The sequence below is a fragment of the Sabethes cyaneus genome, chromosome 3 (genome assembly GCF_943734655.1).
Source record: "Sabethes cyaneus chromosome 3, idSabCyanKW18_F2, whole genome shotgun sequence".
NCBI lineage: Eukaryota > Metazoa > Arthropoda > Insecta > Diptera > Culicidae > Sabethes > Sabethes cyaneus.
The window spans coordinates 194,371,565-194,397,638 of NC_071355.1; the positions used below are offsets into that span (position 1 = coordinate 194,371,565).

General features: G+C 39.2%; 1 protein-coding gene across 1 annotated transcript in view; it reads right to left on the minus strand.

Annotated features, from left to right (window-relative positions):
• The window catches only part of LOC128744463 (CD63 antigen-like), a 124,445-nt gene that overhangs the window by 1,815 nt on the left and 96,556 nt on the right, over positions 1 to 26,074 (minus strand). The window contains exons 3-5 of the mRNA XM_053841495.1: positions 1,235 to 1,307; positions 838 to 953; positions 16 to 402 (exon numbers count right to left, since the gene is read on the minus strand). Coding sequence (XP_053697470.1) covers positions 16 to 402; positions 838 to 953; positions 1,235 to 1,307 — 576 coding nt within the window. The remainder of the gene's footprint in view (positions 1 to 15; positions 403 to 837; positions 954 to 1,234; positions 1,308 to 26,074) is intronic.

A 26,074-nucleotide genomic window follows, 5' to 3' on the forward strand; every position in this document is an offset into this window, starting at 1 on the left:
TATCACTATACTCACCTGTACGGCAGCTAAACCGATACCAATACCAGCCAGAATTAATGATTTCGATCCCAGGAAAGCGGACAATTTTGGGTAACATCCTTCTCGCTCCGCATGCTGTCGGGTGCACTTGGTAACGCCATACGGCAGCTCATGGCAGCAAGATTTCGGTACGGTATCGTTCTTGAAAATCGGTTCCCAATCTTCCGGTCCATTTACACCGCAGCATTTCATCTCCGACTGCACCAGATTCCAGGCTTGCTGAGCCGGTATGCTGTTGGAGTAATTATCCAGCGTTTCGTTGAAACCTTTCTCCAGGATGCCGCTGAGCTCTTCGTGCTTGTAGTATCCGGCAACACCGATTCCAATTTCCGCCAAAAATACCAATCCAAGGAAAATCGAGAACTGGAATAGGGTAGAAACAAACGTACTAAACAGGACGAAACAAAATTTGTTCCAATTGGTAGCGTGTGTGACAATGGAGGCGCATGGTTTTTTTTGTTTTAGCCAACTAGACTAGATGTAAATCATTTTCCCGTATTGTATCATACTGAACCGATTTCCTTTCTTTTCCAACAATCAACAACAGGAAATGAAACGGAATTACACAAACAGGCGACAGGTCTCCCTTACATAGAGCCAGCAAGCAAACGCTTTGGTTACTGTAGCTTTCATCATCTTCATCTCGTAATTCACGTTTAACGAACCAACTATTGCAAACCAAACAGGAACGTGTATGTTCAAGGTGGGAATCAATCTATTCAGAAACCCACATTGAACACACGTCTGCCCCCATCGTCCTGTCTACAGAATCATAAACAACCCACAACGTATCCTTACCGTAATAATCATGCAGGGACTTTCCTTGGCAGCTCCGCAGCAACCGAAGCAGGCAACGACGAATATGACGGATCCAATCACGATTAGCACTATCGGTGCAGTCCAGAAACTTTCACCTAACGAACCCAACACGGATGATATGGCCAGGTCAAAAGTTCAACATTAGATTCGCCCACAGCGGGTTTACGGCCGAGCACCGACCGGAAGTTTGTCATGCAATCGATCCAACCGTCAATCAATCGCGTTCGCAGGTGAGTGGGTTTGATGTGCGTGTGCCATTGCAGAAGAATGAAAAAAATTAACACGAAGAAGGGTAGGTAAATCAAAATTTAATTGAATGCACGTGCATGCATGCAGTCTCTCATGAAAGGTACGTCAATCTGCATTGGGGACTTACCGAGGAAATTTGAATAATGATGATAGGACGACTGGATAATGGCTCCGGTTACTATAACGACCAATCCAGTGATCTGAAATAAAGAGAAAATCAGCGTTATAAACGTTTTTAATATTATATTATGGTGAAAATTAAACCTGTCAATGGAGTGAAAAAGGCACATTTGTGAAAATTATTACGGTAATAATTTTATATATCTTCATAAAAGTTAATTTCAGCTGCCTGTGCTGAATTAACGCCGATTGAACTATTGAGTAACATTTCGTCAAACAAAAAGCCTAGTATACAGCTCCACTGTTTTTTAATTTGCGAAAATTTGGAAGTATTCTTTTATGTTTCCGAACTTCAAGAAATGGTGATTACGAAACTGTCAGAAACTAACGTGGTTAGTGTGAGGCCCCATATTTAAAGTGTTTGGCAGCTGCATATTTTTTTAATATTAACAAAATACCAATTATTTAAAAAAAAAAGCTGCTTTCGACCGCATCAATCATCGCATATTATTTGATAAAATCCAGCATGTAATCGCGTATGTTTAACACATTGCTACGCTTATATTTGTGTGATAGAGTCTTGTAGGGAAAGCTTGTCTCAAATGTATGGTTCCCATTCGCAAATAAATTTGATGCACCGCAAGGCAGTTTTTTTCCATGTGGAGACTCATTACTGCGACCAGTATAGTTGATCTATTGTAATATCGCCCGGGTGTTTGCTGTATGACCTGCACTGCATTTCTTTTTACTATAATCGCTATTGAGTGAGCGATATGCTTATTAAATTTTATGCGTGGTTGTGTGTATTGAGATTTACCCTTCCTTCAAAGCTTGATCTACTTTACCCACTTATTTCTCGCTGCTAGTCCTATCCCATATTATAGCCATCCCTGGCGAGGACTTATTCGTACCTCTGACCAGTACACTTAAACTATAGGAGGGACATTTGCACTGTCAAGAGGCTTCAGAGGGTAAATATAGAATTCAGCATGAAGGAACGGTAAATGGAGGGGCCTGAGAATAAACCCATGCTAAAATCACTTGACATCGAATGACTTGATTGTACTAAGATTCGAACCCACGACCACTCGCTTGTCAAAGCAGACTCGGTAACCTTGCGGCTACGGAGCCCCCCACCGCAAGGCAGTATGCTGGGACCACTTTTATTTATCTTGTTTTCAATGTCTCTGCTCTTAGTAGTGAAATTGAAATACACTGAAGTCGCTTTTTACGCAGTTTGTTTTACGTGAATTCCGGAGTTTACGCGATTTTTGGAATTTACGCGGATGTGCTCAAATAGCCAATTTTTTCGCGTAGTGTTGAAATCCAAAAAGATTTTTTACGCGAATTTTTGGATTTTACGCGGTTTTTTACGCGATTTTGATTTACGCGGAACTTATCCTTCGCGTCAAAAGCGACTTTAGTGTACGATGATTTGAAAATGTATTTAAGGACAGGTTGCGTCGAAAGCTGTCGTCATCTCCTGGGTCTCCTGGGTTTGGATACATTTGTAGCATAGTTCTAATCAAACTATTTGACTATTAGCACCATTAAATGGTAACGGCGTTCCGTCGAATCAAATCGCTAATCGCCGTGGTTCCCAGCCTTAGCACAGACGTTAGGCCGTTCTTTTCTCGAAAATGCGTGCCGAATTTGCATTGCGCACCAAGCTTTATTGAATTGAACAAGTGCCCAAACTCTCAACTCTGTGCAATATACACTCAAGTCACTTTTTACGTGAAAGACTCGTTCCGCGTAAATCAAAATCGAGTAAAAAAAACCAGTAAATTCCAAAATTCGCGTAAAAATAGTCGCCTAAAAAGTGACTTCAGTGTATTTCAATCTAGTTTTAAGGGAAAGGTTGTAAGGGACCGAGCAAAACGCGAAGGCAAATCCAGAAGCACTATGCAAAATTATGTCAACGAAATACGATTTCACCATTATCAGATGTTGGAGAATTATCCAAGTGAATATATACACCGAACATCGGCAAGTGATATGTTCAGGAGCATTGAGAGAAACGAAAGGTCTACTTCATCTTTACGAATGCACCACATACATTTACGTTTCATAGCATCGTTGAATATACGGATATCTAATACATTTCAAACACGCGAAAAACGCTGCTTCAAAAGCAACTAACACTACAGGAAATGATTCTCTGTTTATGGTGATACAGTTTTGGACATCCTATATCTGCCACATTCAGTGTTCAAAATTCTATTTTTGAACGAATTCCGATGCTCACAATGAATCACAAAGTCAACGAATCGACATCAACATCGACAAAGCAGACAAAAAGTATTAGTTCATGAAGGATGCACATCGATTTTTCGCAAACTCTCCAACCATGTTATAGATGATTAAATGTACTGCAAGGCCTGGTTAAGAACGTGAAGATGAAATTTTGGAATCACGAACCGTGGAGGAATTCGTAACTTCTGGAGCCACGAAAGAGAAGGGATGCCTGCCGGCAAGATTGCTGCCTTTTCTGTAGCAGCATGAGATTGACTGCTTTCGCTATTCACATTCGAACAAACTATAGTACAACGACAATGACGTCACTGTGGTTCCCAAGCAGTGGATTCTGGCCATCGCAGCTAAGGTCAGTTAAGGAATACTCGATTGTGCTACAAACGAATGAAGAAGAATGAAACGGCCAACAATGTATGAGAAAGAATACAAACAAAACTGATAATTAGAGCTGAAATTGGACTAGAAATCGGACTTGACATAGGACATGAAACTAGACTCGTATTTGGACTAATTTGGGCTTGAAGCTTTACATAAATTGATAATTAGACATTAAATTGATAATTAGACATAAAATTGAACATAAGTTTGAACTGGGAGTTTTACTTGGAATTAAACATAAAAACGAACCTAAGACAGAATTTAAGGTTTTTGTTTGAAATTGGACTTGAAATTTTACTTGAAATTGCATTTAAGTGAGATTTACAATTTAATTGAAATTGGATTCGAAAATATAGTTCAAACTGGACATGAAATTGAATTTGAAATGAGAGGGGAAATGAGTAATCATTAACTTTTCGTCGGAAAGCCTAATGTCAAAAGCAGTTTTTAGGCCTAAAATAGCGATTCTGTTTTTAGAAATGTATTCACTGCATTCTTCTTGCCAACTTAAGCACAGAGATTATATTTTCATGAACAAAAACTTCGTTTCAAACAAAAAACTGCTTTTAAAATTTCCAGAATCAATGACGACCTGTTTCTCCTTAAGCTCGAAATTGAACTTCAAATTAGAATTTGAAATTGAACTTGAAATTGGGCGTAAATTTGATTTAAATTGGACTTGAGAGTAGACCTGGGATTACATTCGAAATTAAACTAAAAATTGGTATTTAAATTGGACTCGAAATTGAAGAAGAATTCGATAGAAATCGAAATCAAATTTTGAATTCGACTTCAAATTGAACGTACACTAGACACTACACAATCCTCTTTTGTTTACTCTTTTTTCTCCCATTTTATTCTTTTCCACTTTATTCTTTCCTATCTTTATGTTCCTTTTTTTTTCTTTTGTTATGCCATTTTCTTTATTTTACACTCTTGCGTTGTTCCTCTTTTATATTCCGTTTCATGTTTTTCATCTCTTTTCCTTTTGTTCTAACTTAGAAACAATAAAAAGTGTTATAATAAACATTTTATCATCAAGAGATTAGTATAATTGACAAAAAATATGTTTCAAACAATTTCCATGTGACAGAATATAATTTTCCAAATTAACTAATGTTTATTTGAGCGTCTTAGTAGAATACCTGAAACAATAAAAAAGAAGAAAACAAAAAGTTATTTATATCCTTTAATTCTACTACTGTGTTTTATTGATAAATACGTATTTCGGTCTCGACGTGAGACCTTCATCAGTATCTAACTAACTTAGACTGTCTAAGCAGTCTAAACAGTCTAAGTTAGTTAGATACTGATGAAGGTCTCACGTCGAGACCGAAATACGTATTTATCAATAAAACACAGTAGTAGAATTAAAGGATATAAATAACTTTTTGTTTTCTTCTTTTTTATTGTTTATAATTTTCCGCCTATTTTTTGAAGTTTTCCACTTTTACACTTTTTCTTTGTTTTCGCTTTCATTTTTCTTCTTTTTCCTTTCGCATTTTCTCTTTTTCTATCGTTTGTCTTTTCCATTTCAACCGTTCCGTTTTTCTTTGTTTTCTATCCCATTCTTTCTTATTTTCAATCGCGTTTCTATTATATTTGTTACTAGTTTTTTTGTCATTTTCTTTCTCGTTTGCCGTGTTTGCTCTTCCGTTTTTCCTGTTTTTGTTTTTAATGACTCTTTCTCGTTGCTCGTCTTCGTCTGTTTCGTTTTTCCTTTTTAAGATATCCCGTTGTTCTTCTTTTCTGTAACGTTTATTCTGTTTTTCGCTACTTTTTCTTCTTTGCTCTCCGGTTTTCCTTTTAAATTTACCGGTTTTTGTTTTTTCTCCCGTTTTACTTTTCCTTTGGTCCGTTCTCCTATTTTACTTTTCTTTTATTCTATCCCATTTTCCCGTTATTTGTCACATCTTTTTCCTTTTATATCTCAATTGACTTCTTTTTCCCGTTTTCCTCGTTGCCTCATTTTACTTCTTTTCTCTCACTATTCTTCTTGTCTCTTTGGTGTCACTTGTTTTTATCTCATTTTCACTCTTTTGCTCTTCTGATTTTACGCCTTTTCTGTCGTCTTCCCTTTATTTGTCTCGTTTTGTTTCCTTTTCCTCTCCTTTTCCCTTTTTCTGCCCGCTATTTTCTCTTTCTCTGAATCACTTCTTTTCCAATATCGCTTTTCACCCCATCTTTCCTCTTTTCTTTCTCGTTTTTTTTTGTATTTTCTGTCCCGTTTCATATTTTTTCTATTCTTCGGTCCCGGTTTTCACTTTTTTTCTCTTTTTAACTCATTTTCTATTTTTTCGTTTTTGTCTGTTCCGTCTTTTTTTATTTTGTACTTCTTTTCTATCACGTTCTGTTTTTCATTTCCGTTTTATCATTTTTTCTCCATTTTCTTCTCTTTCTGTTCTCGCTTCTCCTGCTCCGATATTGTCTTTTCTCCTTTTTTACCCCGTGTTTTCCTTTGTAACCTATTTTGTTCTCTTTTTGTCTAGTTTTCTTTATTATTTTCCGTCTTTTCTCTTATTTTTCTTCTTTTTTGTTCCTTTCTCCTTCTTTTTTAGCCCCCTATTTTTCGCCTTTCCCCCTTTTTCCTCCCATTTTCTTCGTTTCCACTGTATTCCTCTTTTTATGTTTCGTTTTTTCTTTTTTATGCCATTTTTTCTTTACTTTTCTCTCTTGCGTTGTTCCTCTTTTCTCCCTGAGCTTGTTTGATGTTGTCCATAGGGGCCTCAAAAAAATTCCAGAAATTTAGTTGTCACCCGTTATACGAGACAAATCTTCACACCAATTGCTTGAATAACATTTTTTTATTATCTGAGTGCATTTTAGTCTGAATTAAACGCTTTTAAAGTTGAGTTATAGTCGCGAGAAATGAAGAGGTCGCTACAACTATTTTATATGGCCATGAATCGTTGTGGTATCTGTGTGATTTGAATTTCCAGCAGGCCGAGCGCGCCTATAACGTACTTACCATAACAGTCAAGGAGTAAGCTCTCAAATAACTCAATGGGTGACACTGCGCGTGTGCCCACCGTAATTTCTTCGTTGCTCAATGAACAATAAAGCTGATTTTTGGTAGGGTAAATGATTTTGAAATGGACCTAGTCGAATTCTGATCTTGAATGGACCTATTTTTAAATAAGAATTTTAGGATATAATTATCAGGTCTTTGTACTGTATTTAGCTTTTATGTTTATCTTTAATCATTTCTGAACGTAAATATACTAAAATTAAATTAAAATTATAGCCAAAACTACTTTATTGCCGCGTATTTAAAAGTTGCTGTTTTTTAGCGTTTTGGCAGTCACCATAGAGTATTTTCAAACTGTTACTACCCGGAACCCTTCTGGTTTGAAATAAAACAATGCTCTTAAAATGATGCTAAAATATTTGTAATTTCGATTTAGGTATTTAAAAGTTCAGTAAAACCAGTAAAATCTTCAAATTCCTTAAAAATGTTAACCCCCTTTTTTGATCTTGAATGGACCTAGTATTGATTTTAGAATGGACCTAGTTTTGCGCTCCGAGACATCACTGCCGGTAGCTATCATTGCCTACCACCAACGAACACGCCGTTCTATATTCCATAAAACTGCTTGTTGTCACTATAGTATCTCCGTTTATAATTAATCTATAAGCACGGGATATTGAAAGTAGGCTTGATTTATAGCCTAAATAAAAACTTAATTATATTGATAAAACTAACTATCACTCATCCTTTTTCGTAGTTGCTTCATAGTGTTTGTACATTGTAGCCTCTAGTTTTGAAACTAAAAAGTCTTTCTAATTAGTTAGCTAACATATGTTATTTTATGCTTAAAATAATATAAACTTAATTTGTACAAAATCAGTATTGTACAAAATTTTTAACCATCATTGATCAAAAGATAAGAGGGATACAAACTGCCTTCTGTTAAGGGACCCCCTTTTCAATTTTTTAAAACCTAAATTTTTTAATTGATTGTTTCGAAAGATTAACATTTTGACCATATGTATTTGAAGTCGTTTGCATGAATTGCAAATATTGACAAAGTTACAGCTATTTGTACCGCGCATGTCTGGAGCGATTAAACAACGAGTAAAAACTTCAACGTCGTTTTTCTCGAAACCAGGTTTTGAAAGTCGGTACAATAAATATCTCAAAAACGGCTCAAGCAATTCTTATGGTTCTTTTTTTGTTTGAAAGCCAACAAAATTATCTAGTGTTTGACTCATCCTTTTCTTGATATTGTAATTTTTGTATTTTTTGGAAATGTTTAAAGTCAATTTTTTCGCTTAAAAACCATACTTTTATGTATCAATGTCCGCCATTTTGTTATGTGTTCGGATTCTAAAAAAGGATGGATCAAACACGAGATAATTAAATGTTCTTTCATGTCGTTTTGGAATTTTTCAATTCGGATAAGCCCCCAGCGCCAATCCATGGTACCGCAATTCATGGTTTTTTTGAACGACTATCTTCAACGAGCCGTAGGGGCAAGGGGAAGAGGTTCCCTTATGAAAACAAAATCGGTCTTTTGGTCGATTGATAGATAGATTAAAAATCAGTTTAGTAAAATATTCAAAATCATGCAACCGGACTAACGTTGTAGTACGTCATCCATGGTCGTATCTTATACACAACACCTCTGATTTTTTTCTTGGGGGATGTAAAGTTTTCTTTAAGCACCTCTCCCCTCTGACTTGTGACAAAATTAATACCTCCTTGTCCACCGAAATTGAGTGACCCTGAGATCTAAAATATTCAACTGTACCAGATAGAAAATAGGAAGGTTCACCTATTTTCTATCTGGTACAGTTCTTCATCGACTATCATTTAAAATTAAAACCTAGTATCTAACCTTACCTTTAAACCTAGTAGAATTACCAAGTTTAATTTTTTTAAGCGCTATTTACAGTATGATTTCGAATTTGACAACAGATGCGTGTCGCCTATGTTGCCAAAATCGAAACCGTGGCAAAATCTAGACCATTTTTTAACTGAAAAAATTGCATATAAATGTGTCAAAAATTGTATAATTACCACTAATTAACGAATTTTTCACGATTGCAACGGTTTTATATTCAAAATGTTCGACAGGGGCTGTCGCAAACCTTTAGATGCTTTGCAGTAAGACGTAGTCCTACGTCAGTAAAAGTCTGACCTTTCGAAATATGTAGTCACTAAATAAAAACTCGAACCCCACTGTACTTGATAAACTGCGTTTAATACAAGTTATATTACATATTTTTAATGAATGGTTTAAATTTTTGAAACTAATAGGCGACATAATTTTTTTATGACGTAGAAATCGTTTCAACCATATCTGAACAACAGGTAATAATAAATTCCCAATATACAAATGTCACACACAGATACATACATAACGCATATCAAGTCACTGAAACATTGTTCAATTGTTGGGCTGACATAAAAACAAGACCCTCGGCGACTGTGACTGATTTCAAATTTTTCAACCGACTTTCATACCTTTCTAACAGAGTATAAGAAAGGTAAAAGCTGTTCAACCTTGTGTCCTATTAATAAATAACAGTAGTGTAGTTGTACTATTAAAAAAAATTCTTTGTTATTATTTTGTTCATTTACATGGAAGAAACTATGACAATCCAAATTTAGGTCCATTTCAAAATCAAAAATAGGTCCAATTCAAGATCATGTTGGGTCCATTCAAGATCAAAAAAAGGCTTTGGCAAAAAACGATATATTTAATAAAAGTTTCATCAATTATACATTTTTAAAGTACTGATAATGTAGAAAAAAGGTGGTACTTTCCAACAAATAGTAACATCACCACATATTATTTATAAATGACGAGTAAATTGAGCAGGAGTGCGAGTGGTGGTGTTAAAAAGCGCTAAATATGTCCATTCAAGATCAATTACCCTATATTGTTGGGGCTTATCAATGGCTTATCACCTACCAAACATCAGTTATATCTATTTGAAGAAACCCTAGAAATTGCGATGAACAAACAGCACCATCCAAGGGCCAATTCGGTGGATTGCTGATATAACGGGTGACAACTAAAATTTTGGATTTTTTTTCGAGGTCCCTATACTCAACAACAAACGAGCTCAAAGAGAAATGAAAGTATGTAAGTGTTAGCTACCTCTCCTCTTTTTGTCAAAATTTTTTGTTTTGTTTATGCTTACCCAGTTTTGCTTAAAATGGCGTCAAAACAATAAGCATTTCGGGAGCGCGTTGTACACTTCTACGAACTGCCACAGAATTCTCGGCAAAAAGTATACGGTACAACATTTAAAAAGCGAATATGTTGTGGCTTCGACTGTTTACCATATCTTAAGATGCTCAACAACTATTCGTAAGCAAGGTAGTGGAAGACCAGCCAAAATTATGGACGCAGGAGGGCATCCTTTTCTTTTTGTGTCTTCAACAACAAACCCTCTTGTTTGGCTATCAATTAAGATTTGCACCAGACGAATGTTTGATGAAAAATTTATCTCGTTTCTATAAAAACATCATGAAGATGTTTTTCGTGTTTTGGCCGTTCCTGAATCGATCCCATTTGTACGCAAAAATCACGACGATCTTGAGTTCCTTGGTGCACAAAAATAACTAGAGAGCCACGTATTGCAAACAGTTGATTGGTAGAATCAAGAGATGCATTCGCAAAGTTGGCATGACGGCCGTACAACGCTCCTGTTTCGATATCAAACGGAAGCTTCGCCGAACAGCCGATTGCGGACCGTTTTCAAATGTACACTAATTATTTTTCAACAATGGACAACGTTTCTTTAATTTCGGATCTGATTTTCTTCATGTACCTTTGTCTTTTTTTGACAGTTTGAGAAAAAAAATCCAAAATTTTAGTTGCACCCGTTACTTCAACAGCACACCAAAAGGGAGTCAATTCGCTTATGTGTTGGTATTTTTCAAGTGCTGCCAGCATAACGGCAATATAATCAATTTAGTATGGATTTTTACTCAATATGCTAGAATTTTTAGATTAAGTAAACGTGAATATAATTGTGTGTTTTCCAAACCATCATCGAGAGCGGATACACGTAAGCGATTGCTTCTATGATTTCAGCCTAATTACGTGGTAATGAAACAGTGATTTTGATGTTTATTGAACAAAAATCAGTAAATTTCTTACATCTTTGTAAAAATAGTTATAACACATTAAAGCCTATAATGGCTGAATTTAATAGCAGGCTGAAAATACCCTCCGGAATCATAATTATCTTGTTATGTATGTATTAAATTTTAAAGAAAAGCCTGTGTGCTCCAGCTTGGGCATGCCAGTGAATGGGTATAATCTTGTTTGATCTTAGTAAGGAGTAAAATATACAATTATCGTTTGAGTTTCGACAACAGTAGCTCACTATGTGATAAAATTATGATTATTAATGGACTAATCCCATTCACACCTCACACATTTTAGACACCTACAATATTTCATCAAAATATCAAATATCTCTAAATATATAACCCTTCAACAGGTAGGACCATCTCTAGACGACCGTCGCTTTTACAATCGCAGAATCACATAAAAGTAGGATAGGAAATACTAGAATAGTCATTAACTTAGTGGCTTCGTTTTCACGATATAGGCTGCTAGTAGCTATAAGATACATTAGCTAAAACTGACACTTTTGACTGCATCAATCTTTAATCACTTGCCACAGTACCACGAATATTTTATAATCCAAAACGACAGACAGATCGTTCTAGGAGCTCTCTAGTTAGAAGAACCATAAATCCAGCCCAGTTACCGCAAGCACGGAAACGATCTGCTTAACGACCCTAACCCGAGTGTACTTCATTATAAACTATTGATTAATGTGATGCTCTTTAAATGAGTTTTCCGTAGCATTAGTCGCCGCAAGCCACAATAATAATGCTAGTTGCGGTCCGTGGCAAAGTATTCCGTATCCCGTTCATATCCGCGGGGCTGCTGCCGGCGACTGCTGCCGGCAACCAAACTAACCATTTCTCCTTCTTATGGCCGTGAAGTAGAACATTATACAAGTTCAGATATATATGCCCTATACCTTATGGAAAGTAATTTTCCGTCCGACATCCTTTATCTTGCGGAAAAAGTCATCAGCATCATCAGTAACGTTTTGCTGCTGCCTCCTTTAGTTCATCTTGCTTTTTTGATGCTCTTTGCTACTGGGAGCCGAGCCACATAGTCACGCCGCGCCATGGATGGCGGTAGTGTTTGCTAGAAATGGTAGGTCCTTTTCTGTTGCTTTTCGTGTAAGTGATTCATATAAATGATTAAAGCTTGAAAATATGATGACGGTTCTGTGTGCTTGGCTGTTATTTTTTCACGAGTTATGAGTTATATAGAAGCGGAGATAAGAAGCACTTTTGTACGAAACCCCGTTCACTTGTTTTTGTTGCCTTAATGTTGGGAAAAGGGTTAGTAGACGGGCAGAAAGATTTTGATTATTTTAGGCGAGCTTCTCTGTAATTTGACATAACACCAGATAGTTCCTGCAAAATGATGAAAAGTATTTGTCGTTTGTTGACTTACAGCAAAAAAAAGAGATGAAAACTCGGCCAGAAAGTCATGCGATACAGCTCGATGCCGGTACATGATTCGACGAAAAAGCGGATCAATTTTACGGATCAAAGAACATTTTGAAAAGTTACAAAAACAAGAATCACAAACCAAAACAATGAATAGAATGCTCGAACGTATTGAACAACGGTTTGTTAATTCTGTTGTACGGAGATTTTATAATTCACTGACAGAAAACACCATGTGGCAAATAATTGTTTGTTTTCAATTCTTCGGCAGTATATTTTTATGCTCCGGTTGCCGGAAATAATTTTGAAGGAGAAAGGAACAATAATTTTAAAATTAATTTATAATTGCCCTTTTCAATAGAATGGAATTATGCAATTTTAATAAAAATGAGTCGGTGTCTATTTATACCATTCATGGAATTTAATACCAGGCTCAGAGCACAAGCGATGATATCGCACCCGACTGGTGCGGCATACAGGTAACACCATCATGTCACACAATCAGACAATAAATCAATTTGTAAGGACATGCTTTTGTTGCCTCGAACCACAGTTTTGCGCCGAAAACTCAGCACCTACCGACCGAACCAGACAGGATCCGAAGAGTCAAGAAACCTGATGAGACGGAAAGCAATTTTCCGAATCATAGCCTAATTTCGCACTTAGAAAACGGATAGGACGGGCCAAAATTATGATGAAAGAAGAAAAATGCTGCGTAACACGTTTTCCTCTATCTGGAACCTTATCTGGAAAACATGCTCTTCTCTTGTGCCGTAATCGGTATAGTCAGCGGAAAATTGGTACAAAAAAAATGACAAAACAAGAAATTCCGCTGTCAGGATACTTTTTCGTTGCCTGGTTTTTCCAAGTGTGAAGTTGAAAAAGATGGTCACTGGCTAAAAAACTGATAAATTATCATGCTTGTGATTCAACAGTGAAATAGAGCAGAAAATAAGTAAACAACCCCGTTAACAGTTAAAATTGGACCCAACAGAACACTCAACAGATGTGCGCATTTAAAAGTAACTTCATTGATTTCTATTTATAACAATCGAATTTCCGAAACTATCCCGCATTGTGATTAGAGTGAGTTTCATACAGACAAAAGTTCAAAGAGCAATTCGAACCGATTGAATTAATCCCGACAAGCCTTTTGGGGTATTGCGATAAAATCATAGAGCGATTATAGAATGCTTTCAACTTTCATCCATCCGAGGGATGTTGTGGGCTGGAATTAATTCCGATTCGAAATCAATCCGACGCGGCGGCAACTGCTGGTGTATTGGGACCGGATTGTGTGTAACCACATCATAGTTGAATGGTTGGTGGGTTTCGACCTTCAGAGCCACGGGACGGCGGAAGTGCATCGTTTCGCACGAAATGATTTACTCTGCACCATTGGGTTATTGACGTTATTTACTCACTGCGGTCGAGCGAACCAGCGCTAATATATGATCTGTTATTTTTAGCAAAATAAATTTTGTCACAACATGCGCTTGAACCACCATTAATGCCGTAAATCACCTACCAAAGCTATATTAAATCATTTCATCATTGGTAATGGAGCAATACATTTGCATAATTACATTGCTCAAATTTCATTTTTTTTTCTACATTAGAGATAATTATTCTAGTCGTTAAACACAAACGTTGTCGATTTGAAACATAAACGAAACATTGCTGCATAATTTTATTCTCATTTGATCTAGCAAATAACATTCAATTATTGGAAAATAATGCAGATCGTATACAACAAAATGGTTTCTCCATTAACATATTCTCCCCTAGGCGATTCGAATGCAAGAACATGAGGACAAGTGATTGAAAATTGTCCCAGCTGACTAGGCATCGTTATTATCATCATCATCATAATCATTGTGACTATCGATGTTTAACGAATTGAGAACTAGCTTTGGGGCTTTAAAGATTCAGTCCAGGATCAATACTCAGTCCCTATATACCGGTACATCGTGAATAGGTCGGCTGGTGTGATTGTGTTGTTCATTTCATACATTCCAGCTCTGGTGTCGTGTGATGAAAAAATATAAGGTACGTGGTTGGTAATCCTGTGCGTTTCCTTCGGGGAATGTCATATTTTTAGACGAGGGTTAGCCTATAGACCCGGAACGACCTGCTTGGACCGGATATGTCAATTGAAACGGAACGAATGCCGAAGAAGTCCATTATCAGCAGCTTAGTGATACATTTTTGACTTTCTTATGGGGAGGAAATCGATTTCTGAAGCGAGTCTCGAAAGGTTTAAGTTCTGCTGAACTCAGTTTGAGGAAATAATAACATTTTCAGTTACTCATTTTCATTAAAGCAAACTTAGCAGAATTTGATGAAATAATAAAAAGTCATATTGCACTTATGCAATAGTGTGTTTTATTTCATCAAGTGCTCATACTTCTAAAGACAGGCTATCATATTCTACAATGTCTAACATATCCTGCTAAAGACCATTCCGGTCTGAGGAAAAACGGCGACATTTTGTTATCTTTGTTGAATCAATTTCTGCGTTTACTCTATTTAGACCTACTGTTCATTACCTTTGATTTATTTTACATTCATATTTCAAATTTATATGCAAAAAATGGCATAACAATATAAAAACCAAGCTAAAATCAAAAAGCGAAAGCAAAATTGATCGAAATTGAGGGAAACATTAATACCAATCGCAAACAAAAAAATCTGAGAAAAATAGAAAAACGAAACTGAGGTAGAATTATGTACCAACAACTGAGGTAAAAATGAGACAAAAGAAGTACAAAATCTGCAAACCATGGAAAAGGGTTTCAGAATTTTCTAAAAATTCGTAAACAAGCATGGGTTTATGTACTCATTGATGAAAATAATGAATAAAATATTCGATTTAAAATATCCCTTTTTCTTCGAGAATTAGAATACAACGTATCTTGAAAGCTTATAACTCTTGAACCAACAATCACAAAACAATTTTTTATGAAGATACGAAATTTCCTCAACAATTCAGGAAAACATCAGTTTGAAAAAGTCTCTCGCAAAATTTTTCAAGTTCTTTTCATGTTTCGTTCGTAAATTTTCTTAGCTATCCAGGAAAATTATTATATAGAAAAGGTTTTCCGTGTTGCTGGTGGAATACTTAAAAAAAGTCTGAAAAACTGTGTTCTCTTTGATAATTTTTAAAATATTTTTTTCTTATTCGCCAATTCATTACCTATTATTCACTCACATAAATTTCACAATAGCGTTACTTTTTGTTCCTGAGTTATGATCGGAGAAGTTATAATAATTAGGGATGGCACCATAACTAAATAACAAATATAAGACTACTAGTTGAGCCCGAATTTTACGATCCGGAAAATATAAATGTTTGTTAAGGATTCAGAAAACTGCTGATACATTCTACTGGCCAGTGTTGCGAAGATGTTTAATCTTTGTATTAGTTCTTTGAGTTCTAATATTGCATAATATAGCTCTAGTTGTACATAAAAGAGTCATAGCCGGAAACTGAAACAAATAGTTTTGATGGTCGTATTGGATTTTATTTAACAGAATAAAAACATTATCTCCACTGTGCTGATTCTATAGGCGGGCAATATGGCTCTTTTGTGTGAGTGGCTCTGAACCGTCTATTTTCTGCCGCAAACCGATCCATATAGTCGGTGTTAAGTCAGACAGAACGGAGTGACAAAATTCTGACTTCGAGAAAACGCATTCAAAGTTTGCTACATTCGAAATCATTTTCTAACTCTGGCTGTTTGCAACATTTATGTAATCTGTTTAGAGTAAAATGTTGCTTAGAAAATTCATTTTTTAAAATTTTGCAATTTGGTCCGGTCTGATTTAACACCGACCATATGATATCGGGACAAGCAATCGAGTCGAGCAGTTGAATCGGATGGTCGAGTCGAGCATTCAAGTCAAGCGGTTAAATCGAGCAGTTAAGTCAAGTGGTTAAATCAAGCAGTCCAGTCGAGCAGTTGAATCGATTAGTCTAGTCGAGCAGTCGAATCGAATGGTTTAGTTGAGCGGTTAAGTCGAACAGTTGAGTCGAGCGGTTCATTCGAGCAGTCGAGTCGGGTAGTCCAGTGGAACAGTTTATTCGAGCAGTTGAGTCGAGTAGTCCAGTTGAGCAGCTGAGTCGAGCAGTCGAGTCGAGTAGTTCAGTCGAGTAGTTGAGTCAAGCAGTTCATTCGAGTAGTCGAGTCGAGCAGTTAAGTCGAGTAGTCCAGTTGAACAGTGGAATCAAGCAGTTGAATCGAGCAGTTGAGTCGAGCATCGAATCGAACAGTTGAGTCGAGCAGATGAACAATGCTGTCCAGTCAAGCAGTTTAATCGTTCAGTTAAGTCGAGCAGTCGGGTCGAGTAGTAAGTCAAGCAAATGTGTCAAGCAGTCGAATCGAGCAGTTAAGTCGAGTAGTCCATTTGAGCAGTTAAATCGAGCAGTCAACAAGTCAACAAGTTGAGCTATCGAGCAGTCCCACAGTCGACCGGTGAGGTGACTGAGAATACATCTCATTGCTACGAAAGCATGACGTCCTGTCAAGGACCTGTTTTAATTACCGATAAGCCTCTTATGACGTCCTGTCAGAGACCTGGTTTTCGGTACAGACATAAGCCTCTTATATAAATAGATGAGGAAATTTTAATCACTAAAAGACTATGAATTAATAAAGAAAAAAAATATTTAGAAAAATTTCCAAAAATTAGATCATGGGTTTATGACTTTTGTTTGGAATTTTCCGAATTTTTTAAATATAGTTCAAATTCACAGGTTTATAAACTATGCTCGTATACAAAATTGCACGAAACTCTGAGACACTTCGGTCCATTTTGTGTGCTGCACTGATTTTCAAAAATAGCCTGCAGCAGCTAAAATATACATCTCAACAGAGCAACGAAGGGAATCAACAACAACAAATTCAGCGTAGTTTACTTCGGACTGCATTAGGTATTCGGAAAAGGAGTCCAAAGCAGTATTTAATCGCATAGACTGCTTAATTTAATTGGCTAAACAGTTAAACTGTTGAAATTGTTGGCCGCACCATATCCGAAAAAATAAGCAACTCACAATGTTTGTACCAAAAGGGAGTAATCTGGGACCATTGCTACTTTGATAATTGTTTAACGACGTCTGTTATACCGTTAGGTCGATTTTTAATTTATGCTGTCCAGTGGCCTAGAGGTACAATCACGTCTCCTGTCGAATCTTTTTTTGAACAGCAATCAACACTACCATCCAATTAATATTTTTTGAAATGGTAGTTCTATTACAATAGACGAAACGAAAAAAAGTAATAAAAATTTTAGAGTGAAGATAACAGAGTGGAAAGGTGAGAGGGGGAGGGGAGGGGGGGGGGGGGTTATTGTACTTTTGAACCACAAAGGCGCTGGTTTAAAGGTACATTAGTAGCAGCGAACCACACCCCTGGCGGGTGTTGGTGGTTCGAATCCGGTTATAATTTCAGATTATAGCTTGGTTCGATCCATGCACCTTCCAGCATTGGACAAAAGGTAGGAGTCACAACAACTACTTGTTAAGCGTAGCCACTAATGCAGAGCCTGGAGGAATGGGAAGCAACATTAGTCCAATACTTGTTGCTACTAAAGACCAGGGAATCCTCTGCATTTTTACAAGCATTTTGTAAGACAAACTGTTGTTAGTAGAAGGGGAACTAGATTCATCTTAATGGACGATGTGATCTGTTGACGAAAACTACACGTGGATTCAGTGTACTTTCGTCAAAACGCGTGTGTAGACTTTTCGGACTATATCACCGACTTACCCGGATATTCGACTATATTGAGAACGAAAGCTAGCACGCAGTCTTTATTGAACTCAAAAACTAATGTCATATAACTAAATTACGGAACTATCATCACGAAATGTCATATGCTTCTCGGTATTGCGGATGACGTTGATATCACAGGAATCAACCGCAAATGACTGGAAAACCCGTTTAGGCTTTTTAAATTGGAACAATTTCGGACATAGGTACCACTAACATTGCCAAAATGAAGTCATATTTGCTGTCTAAATGGTATTGATACCCAAGTGGAGGAGGGAGGAGGAGGAGGAAAAAGGTCAATAGGTGGAGGTAGAGGACGCCAGAAAGAGGACAGAGATCGTGAGGAGCTGGAACAACTATTCCGGGCTAAAGGCACGTGCAAGTTTTACGAGGTGAACCAAACTCGTTACACAAATAAAACTGACATGTGTAGAGTCGAGGGAGGGGATCTAATTAGAAAACGAGCGCGATGTGGTCTACAGGTGGAAGCAGTATTTCGATCAATGGCGATATAGCAGAAGGAGACGCAACGGAAGTTAACCTAGGAGTGCCTACAAACAACAATAGCGTGCCGACTGCCGATCTCGAAGAGATCCGACGAGAAATTCGTCTTCTTCTTCTTCTTCTTCAGCAGCATAGAGCCGAGGTGGCTCGTGCTGTTTCAAGCACTCGTCTCCATTCAACTCGGTCTTGGGCCACTCGTCGCCAATTTCCTAGTCGTCTCAGAAGCCGCAAATCGCTTTCGACCTGGTCGAGCCATCGTGCACGTTGGGCCCCCCTGTTCCTGGTGCCGGTGGGGTTGTTGAAGAGGACCGTTTTCGTCGCACTGTCGTCCGGCATCCTTACGACGTGTCCGGCCCACCGTAGCCTGCTAACTTTCGCTAGATGTACGATGGGAGTCTCCCCAAGCAGTGCCTGTAGCTCGTGATTCATACGCCTCCGCCACTCTCCGCTTTCAGTTTGTACTCCGCCAAATATCGTCCGCAGCACTTTCCGCTCAAACACGGCAAGGGCGCGTATGTCCTCCGTAAGCAGCGTCACGGCTTCAAGTCCATAAAGAACTACCGGTCTAATAATGGTTTTGTACATTGTTAGCTTCGTGCGGCGGCGTATGCTTCCTGATCGTAGCGTTTTACGAAGGGCAAAGTAGGCCCGATTTCCCGCTTGGATGCGCCGCTGGATCTCCTTACTAGTGTTGTTGTCCGCGGTCACCAGCGATCCCAAATACACGAACTCTTCTACCACTTCTAGTTCGTCGCCGTCAACGGTTACCGTCCGTGGGAGGCGCGCATTTATTTCCTTTGAGCCTCTTCCTTTCATGTATTTGGTCTTCGACGCATTTATTTTTAGCCCAATTCTCCTAGACTCCGCTTTCAGTCTGGCGTAGATTGCCTCCGCCGTCGCAAAGTTCCTGGCTATGATATCAAAGTCATCTGCAAAGCCTAGAAGTTGGCTACTCTTGGTAAAAATCGTGCCTCTCGTTTCAATGCCCGCTCGTCGGATCACCCCTTCAAGAGCGATGTTGAACAGCATGCAGGATAGACCGTCACCTTGTCTCAACCCTCGTCGCGTCTCGAAGGGACTCGAGAGTGTCCCAGAGATGCGTACGAAACACATCACTCCCTCCAATGTAGCTCTGATCAGTCGCGTCAGTTTGTCCGGAAAACCGTTTTCGTGCATTATCTGCCATAGCTTGTCTCGATCGACTGTATCGTATGCTGCTTTAAAATCGATAAAGATGTGATGCGTGGGCACGTTGTACTCCCGACATTTCTGCAAGATCTGTCGGATAGTAAACATTTGGTCCGTAGTTGCGCGAGCCCCCATGAAACCCGCCTGATAATTCCCTACGAAACCTTGTGCTATCGGTGACAGCCGGCGTAACAGGATCTGGGAGAGTACCTTGTAGGCGGCGTTTACCAGCGTAATACCACGATAGTTGCAGCAGTCTAGCCGATCACCCTTTTTGTAGATGGGACAAACCACTCCTTCCATCCATTCCTCCGGTAGCTTTTCCTCCTCCCAAATCCTCGAAATAACCCAGTGTAGAGCCTTAGCTAGCGTTTCCCCGCCATGTTTATAAAGCTCTGCCGGTAGGCGGTCCTTCCCAGCGGCTTTATTGGTCTTCAGCAACCTGATTTCTCGTTTGACTTCTTGGAGATCAGGTGCTAGGACATCACTATCTTCCATGGGCGCTCCTAGGTTAATTTCCGTTCCGCCTCCTTCTGCGACTTCGCCATTGAGGTGTTCATCGAAGAACTGCTTCCACCTGTCGACCACCTCGCGCTCGTTTGTAATTAGATTCCCTCCCTCGTCCCTACACATGTCAGGTTTCGGTGTGTAGCCCTTCCGAGTTTGGTTCACCTTCTCATAAAACTTGCGCGTGTCATTAGCTCGGAATAGTTGTTCTAATTCTTCACGATCTCTGTTCTCCTTTTGGCGCTTTTTTCTCCTCAGGATCGTGGTCAACTGGTTCCTAGCTCGTCGGTACTTGGCCAGGTTCTCTCTAGTGGCAATACTTAGATAATTTTTCCAAGCGTTTTTTTTCTCCTCCACCGCTTGTTGGCATTCCCCATCAAACCAATCATTTTGTGTACTCCGAGGCTCAATACCTAGTGCCGCGGTAGCGGCCTCTCCGATGGCCGAGCGTATTCTGCCCCAACCGTCTTCGAGGTTTGAGGCACCTAACTCCTCGGAAGAGGGCAGCGCCTCATTCAGTACTCGCGCGTAGTTCTCGGCAGCTTGTGGGTTATCTAGCTGCCTGATGTTCAGCCGAGGAGGGCGGCTTTGACGTGTCCGGTATACGGTGGACAGCTTTGAGCGCACATGTACTGCTACTAGGTAATGGTCAGAATCAATATCCGCACCCCGACGGGAGCGTACGTTCGTGATGTTAGAGAAGAACCGGCCCTCTATGAGAACGTGGTCAATTTGGTTCATTGTACGTTGGTCAGGTGATCTCCAGGTGGCTTTGTGGATATCCTTGCGCGGGAAAAAGGTACTTCGGATCACCAGGCCTCGGGAAGCTGCGAAGTTTATACATCGTTGGCCGTTATCGTTTGTGTCGGTGTGCAGGCTATGGGGTCCTACCACCGGTTTATACATTTCTTCCCTGCCGACCTGGGCGTTCATATCCCCGATGACGATCTTGATGTCCCGTGACGAGCAGCTGTCGTACGTAGCCTCCAGCCTCGCGTAGAACGCTTCTTTCTCATCGTCGGGTCTACCTTCGTGCGGGCAGTGCACGTTAATGATGCTATAATTGAAGAAACGGCCCTTTATCCTCAATACACACATTCTCTCGTTGATCGCCTTCCAATCTATCACGCGATCCTGCATTCCGCCCAGCACTACAAAGCCCGTTCCCAGTTCGTTGGTAGCGCCACCGCTCTGGTAAAACTGGGCCTTTCCGCCACGGATCTTCCATACCTTCTCTCCTTTGCGACAGATTTCCTGCAAAGCTACGATGCCGAGTTTGCGGGGTTCCAGCTGTTCAATCAGCACCCGCTCGCAACCTGCGAAATTTAGCGATCTGCAGTTCCAAGTCCCGAGTCTCCATTCGTCGTCCTTATTTCGTCGCCTAGGTCGATGCCGAATATTCCGCTCCGAATATGCTTGAATGTTGTTAGTTAAGTTTAGTTTAGGTGTGTAGCCGTACTGGGGCAACACTACCGAGTCTCGCGATGGGGCTGCCATCTCATAGTGCCGAGACGCACTATACCTCCTTCCCGGTTAGTATACGACCTTAGTTTCCACCGGGGTTGGTTACCCGATCTCCGCTAAGGTTGCTCGTATTCCGGCTGGTACCACGAGGAGGTCGGGATCGGAGTTGCTGGATAAGAGGCTAACGACCACTATGGGGTCTATATTCCGCATTATCTAGCCGTTTACCAACCCGAGAAATTCGTCAGCTGTAGAATAATAGAACCGTCGAAAAGGACGGACTGCCGGCAGAATTCTACAAAAATGGCCAAGAACCGCTAGCAACGGCACTTCATTGGATAATTTCAGTGATGTGAGAGGAGGAGAAACTACCGGAGCAGTGGACGCAAGGTGTAGTCTGTCCCATCTACAAAAAGGGCGACAGGCTAGATTGCTGCAATTACCACGGCATCACGTTGGTCAACGTCGCCTACAAGGTACTCTCGCAGATTTTGTTGCGTCGTCTATCCCCAATAGCAAGAGAATTCGTAGGACAGTATCAGGCGGGCTTTATGGAGATTCGTGCTGCTGCGGATCAAATTTTTACCCTCCGACGAATTCTCCAGAAATGTCGCAGCTAATCAAAGCTACCCTAGAGCGAGTGATGTGCTACGTTCGCGTTTCGGGGACCCTCTCGAGTCCTTTCACGCAGAGGGTTGCGGCAAGGGGATGGACTGTCCTATATGTTGTTCACTATCGCTATTGAAGGTGTGATCCGGCGAGTGGGCATCGAAACGAGAGGAACGATCTTCAGCAAGCGTAGCCAACTCCAGGCCTTCGCAAACGACCTCGACATCATTACTAGAAACCTTGGGACGGCGGAGACAATCTACGCCAGACTTTTGGTGGGGGTTAGGAGGATAGGAGGAAGGATAGGATAGGAGGTTAGGAGGAGGATTGATTACAAATCAATGCGTCGAAAACCAAATATATGGTAGAAAGACCATGGATATGGCTCCAGCGAAAGCAACGTTTGCCTCCCACAAACAGTGACTATTGACGGCGATAAACTGGAAGTGGTTGGTGAGTTCGTATATTTGGGATCTCTGGTCACCGCCGACAAGCGACAAGTGAAACGATGAATTGTAGCCGCTTATCGGGATGTCTATGGATTACGTAGTTAACTGAAGTGAAGTACTGTACATAAAAAATTGGTACAAAACTTGCTGAAAACTACTAAACACTAATTCCCGGTGACACTTGACATGCATCATGGACGCTCAAAGAAGTTGATCGACGAATGCTTGGAGTTTATGAGAGTGAAATTCTGCGATTAATACTTGGTGTGCGATAATCGAAAAAATCAAAACTAGAGCGTGGTGGAGACGCCGTGTCCGTGACCGTGTCTAACTTTTTTGAGTACAGACTTTGTTAGGAGTTAACATTGATACTTATATCAGAAATTAATAGTTTCGCATAAATATCAATTATTATTATATAAAGTAATAAGTAGTAACCGTTCACTGTACTGTTTTTATAAATGATTGATTATAAAATAAATATTTTTTGCTACAAAATGTTGAATGCTATTACAATTATATCACTTATTACCAATTGATTGAGCTTTTTAACGTGTGACAACTGGCGGGTGACTGTCAGACAGCTATTCAAAATAATGTTTGTATAATAAAATTCACTATATTTTTGGTTTTTGCGAGTCAACTGCAACGTCTATGATTAAGTATCGTTAAACATATGAGATAACGATATTAGTCGTTGACTTATATTTTTTGCCACGTATTTCAAGTGTTCTAGCAAAATTGAAACAAATGTTTTTAAATCTATTCGCTGATGAGAACAACTAACAAAAAACCTTGTCCAACAGACGTTCAGCATACACTAGTGGTTTTCGAATGGATGACAAACAATAAACGCCTTTCGCCGCTTCGTTGGGTGTGAAATTTCAATAATTGAAAACAAAATTGATATTCATTTCCATCCTCCTTCAGGTGAAGCAGCCAACCTGCCAACCAGCTGCCAAAGAATCTGCAAAACCGCAAAACCATTCTCATCGCCGGTGGGTGGACTGTCGAAGCGAGCACACAGCACGATTTATCACCAGGGGGCAGCTTCCGCCCCACCACGTTGTGGGCTAACCAATCCAATTACGTTTTCTCCTTTTAGTGTATCGCCATAAAATAAACTGTTGCACGTTCCGGAAGTGGATCCACCACCGCAGCAAGAGGGAAATAACAACAACCCGAAAGCGACAAACTGCAACCGTTTCGCGAGTTTTTATGTTCGACCTAGCAGAAGACATGCGGGAAATATGGATCAAGGATTGCGCACCATAAACCGACACTGTCAGCAAATGTTTCCAGGGTGCTACAAATCTGTGTAAATCTGCATGCAGGGTGCCCGCCTTCTTCGAGTAAAAGTATCAAACCTTGTTGAAAGCGCAAAACTCCACGCCATGTTTAAATTTTCTTTTAAACGGTTTTGCCAGAATCCAGTATCACTGCTTGGAGAGATTGATAACCAAGATATCGCAAGCCACATTTTCCTTTCAGCAACCAACAGTTTGCGGTAGGACAAATCAGTAGACGAGAATTGTTTACCAAATTGAATTGTAACCAAAAAAAATGTTCGAAAGCATCTCAAACTAAATCCATACTGCGAAAATTGAGGTTAGCTTTTTGTGTGAGCTTTTCAGCAGAAATACTGAGTCACCTTTATATTTGAAAATCTTTTCGAACTCTTTTAGAACTTTTTACCGCGAGCTAAAACCAAAGAAAAGAAAAATATTTCATTTTACGATTAGTCTGAGAATAGTGTTTCAACAAATGAAGGATGAGTAAAGTACGTGTTCTCTGCTTTGCTGGCGAGTTGCGAAATTGAAAAATTTCTCACGATCCCAGACGGTCCACATTTTCCTGTTGTCAGACACCCTGTGCACGATGGCTGGAATGGTAAGACACTTCAGCCTGGTTATATGGCGTATAAGAAGTAAAATCGTTGTTTATTTATATCACAGAATAAAAACGAAAAATAAAAACTTCTTAACTAGCAACTGTGGAAATTCTCATGTGGTTAGGAAGACCTCGAAATTTCTGAAGGTCGCCATAATTATTGACTATGTCTATCATGTCAATTTTTTTTCTCTGAAAATTGTAACAACTAATAACCTATCATACGATATGAGTTGGACAAAAATCAATAAATTAGAAATGTAATCCCAATGATATAACACAAGGCAGCTTAAATTATAATGCATGTTGTCTGAAAAAGGTTATGCTTCAAACCCATTATTGCTCGATACCATTCCAAATAGGCACCAGATGTGAAACACATTTAAACTTGCAATTAAAGAAAAGAGAAAACCTTTTCCAAATTAAAATCCACTGTTATAAACTATTCGTCGTGCCTCTCAATTGATCTTGAATTATGAGAAGCTAATTAGAAATTTCTATTTTTGACAATACTACCAGAAAGTCGTCGAATCATTATTTCTTGAACTGGTTACGAAATCAGATATAACAGATTCTAATTCACAGGCTTCTGTAAAAAGTAAAATGTGATATTTATATGCAGAAGTTTGAATATTTTTTGCTTCTCTAAGCATGAACTCTGACAAATTTCGAATTGGATTTTTAAATGACATCCTAACAGACAACAAACATTAAAATATCACATATCTAGAGGACAACCTCAAAAATACCTGTCCAATTCAATCCGAGAATACGCATTACACGGTGTGCGGGAAATGTCATTGCTTCATCATGAAACACATCGTGGACAAAGCTTTTCCAGCTTCAAAATTTTCCACCATCACACTACTGTCAGTCAGCCATCAAAGTAGAGCCTAGCGAAAGCAAAACGTGAAACTTGGCGAAGATGTGGCATCAAGTTGAAGCAGCGGCGCTGGCTGCCCATTTGAAAGTCGCACCCAATTCTTCACGTCTCGTTGACTCGCTTCCAGTTCATTTCACCGGAAGTCTCCGCTTTCCGTAGGGGAGACGATGTCGTGCTTTAAAATCTGTATAAGCGATTTTCAGATTCAGCTAGAGGCAGTCAATTGGTCAGTAAGTCAGTCAGAGAGGTTTATATATTTAAAAATAATAGCACAAACCTAACTCTATTATTTTATAATTTTAACAAACCTACAAGTGTACCAAATGGCTTCATTTGAAATAAGCTTCCTAGCAGAAATGGCTAGACAAACATTTAGGCTACGATTTAACAAATTATTACATAACGTCAGAAAACGCAAAAATAACGTGCCTTCCTTTTTGTTAAACCGCAA